Here is a 1,458-nt window from a genome sequence, read left to right on the forward strand (position 1 = left end):
GGGAAGAAAGTGACAGCGAAAGATAATGGTAATATCTACTGTATTTTAAAGATTGTATATTAAAAGATGAGTAATGTGATTTCTTCTTTCTCCTTCTAAATACTAGGCTGACGCCATGGCACTCACTCTAGCCAGGGCAACAGAGTAAGACTCTGTCTCAGAAAGAAAAAAAAAAAGATGTCTTAAATACTTAGGTCGAATTTAATCATACAGTGTATAAGCATGCTGCTGCTACACTCACCGAAGCCAAGCCTGGCACCTTATCAAGGTTAAAGATCTCATTGAAGTCAAATTCTCCTGGAGACTGCTCAGGCAAGACAGCATCCCTTGGTACTTCCTGATCAGCAGCAGGCTCCTGTGCAAGGATGACCTCCACCTCATCCTCTTCGGCCACTCCTCCATTGCACTCAACTATTCCTGAAAGCAAAACCAGGACAAAAATAGTCTGATCAAGCAAGCTGTTCTCATTCTGTGACCTTAGCCATCAACAAACATGCAGAGGAGCCACAGATGACTTTACAAGTAGAATTCTTGTTCAGGTACTGCATTTGCAGGAATAAAACAGTTTTCCTCATTTAGGAGATAAAGAAGGAAAAAAGCCTTAGTAACAAGCCAGAACTCCAACACAATGGGGGAAGAATTATGGTTCCCCCTCCTAAGTGCTTCAAGTTTTCTATAGTGTAATGGGTTCTTTACCTAATGGGAATTTTTTTTTGAAAAGATAATCTTTGCAAGTCTCTTACTGCTTAAAAATGGAACCAAATTAATTTGGCACTGCCTTTGCCCATGTACCTGTACCACCACTTTCAGTTAGGGTTCAATAACCTAAGTTACATATGTGAAACCTGGCAGGAGAGCAATTTTCACTTGCCTGCATGTTGGTTGTAGCTCATCCTTCAAGGCAAAGTTCAAATGTTATCTCCTTTGGGAAGCCTGCCTGACCCAGTAAAATTAATTGCTGCCTTCTCTATAATCCTTGCTTATCTCTCAGCGTACTTTTCCCACCGTTCAGTTTCCCAATTTAAGGATGACAGCCAGAAGAGAGTGTACTTTGCTCATACATTTACAAAGGAAATTTTAATATTTCTCTGATTCATTTTTGTGCTGAGATGAAACATCTCTTAACAGATGAGTGGCTTTTGCGAGCAGCAAGAAGAGTGCCCCACATGCAATTCTATGCCAGCTCCAAGCTCACTGGAAAGCAGACTGGGCCCAACAACTGAGAGTGGTACTAAAGCATAAGAACATGCACCAGCAGACAAAAACTACTGGCTATTTATTTTGATAGACTCGAAAGCCAGGGACCCAAGTAAAGATAACTAAGAAATTTATTAAATTTCAGAATGAGCATATACTTTCATGAAAAGTAAAATCTTTTCTATCAACGAAGTGTTTTAACAATTTGTCCCATCTATGTAATCTGCCCTCTGATTATAAATTTATGTATTCAGGCTGGGC

The 1,458-nt window shown here is 39.9% G+C and overlaps 1 protein-coding gene across 1 annotated transcript in view; it reads right to left on the reverse strand.

Annotated features, from left to right (window-relative positions):
- The window catches only part of EIF4ENIF1 (eukaryotic translation initiation factor 4E nuclear import factor 1), a 45,266-nt gene that overhangs the window by 19,990 nt on the left and 23,818 nt on the right, over nucleotides 1-1,458 (reverse strand). Inside the window, 1 exon segment of the mRNA XM_012657982.1 lies at nucleotides 242-417. Within this exon segment, the coding sequence (XP_012513436.1) occupies nucleotides 242-417 (176 nt within the window).

Source organism: Propithecus coquereli, unplaced genomic scaffold (genome assembly GCF_000956105.1).
Source record: "Propithecus coquereli isolate 6110/MARCELLA unplaced genomic scaffold, Pcoq_1.0 Scaffold567, whole genome shotgun sequence".
Classification (NCBI taxonomy): Eukaryota; Metazoa; Chordata; class Mammalia; order Primates; family Indriidae; genus Propithecus; species Propithecus coquereli.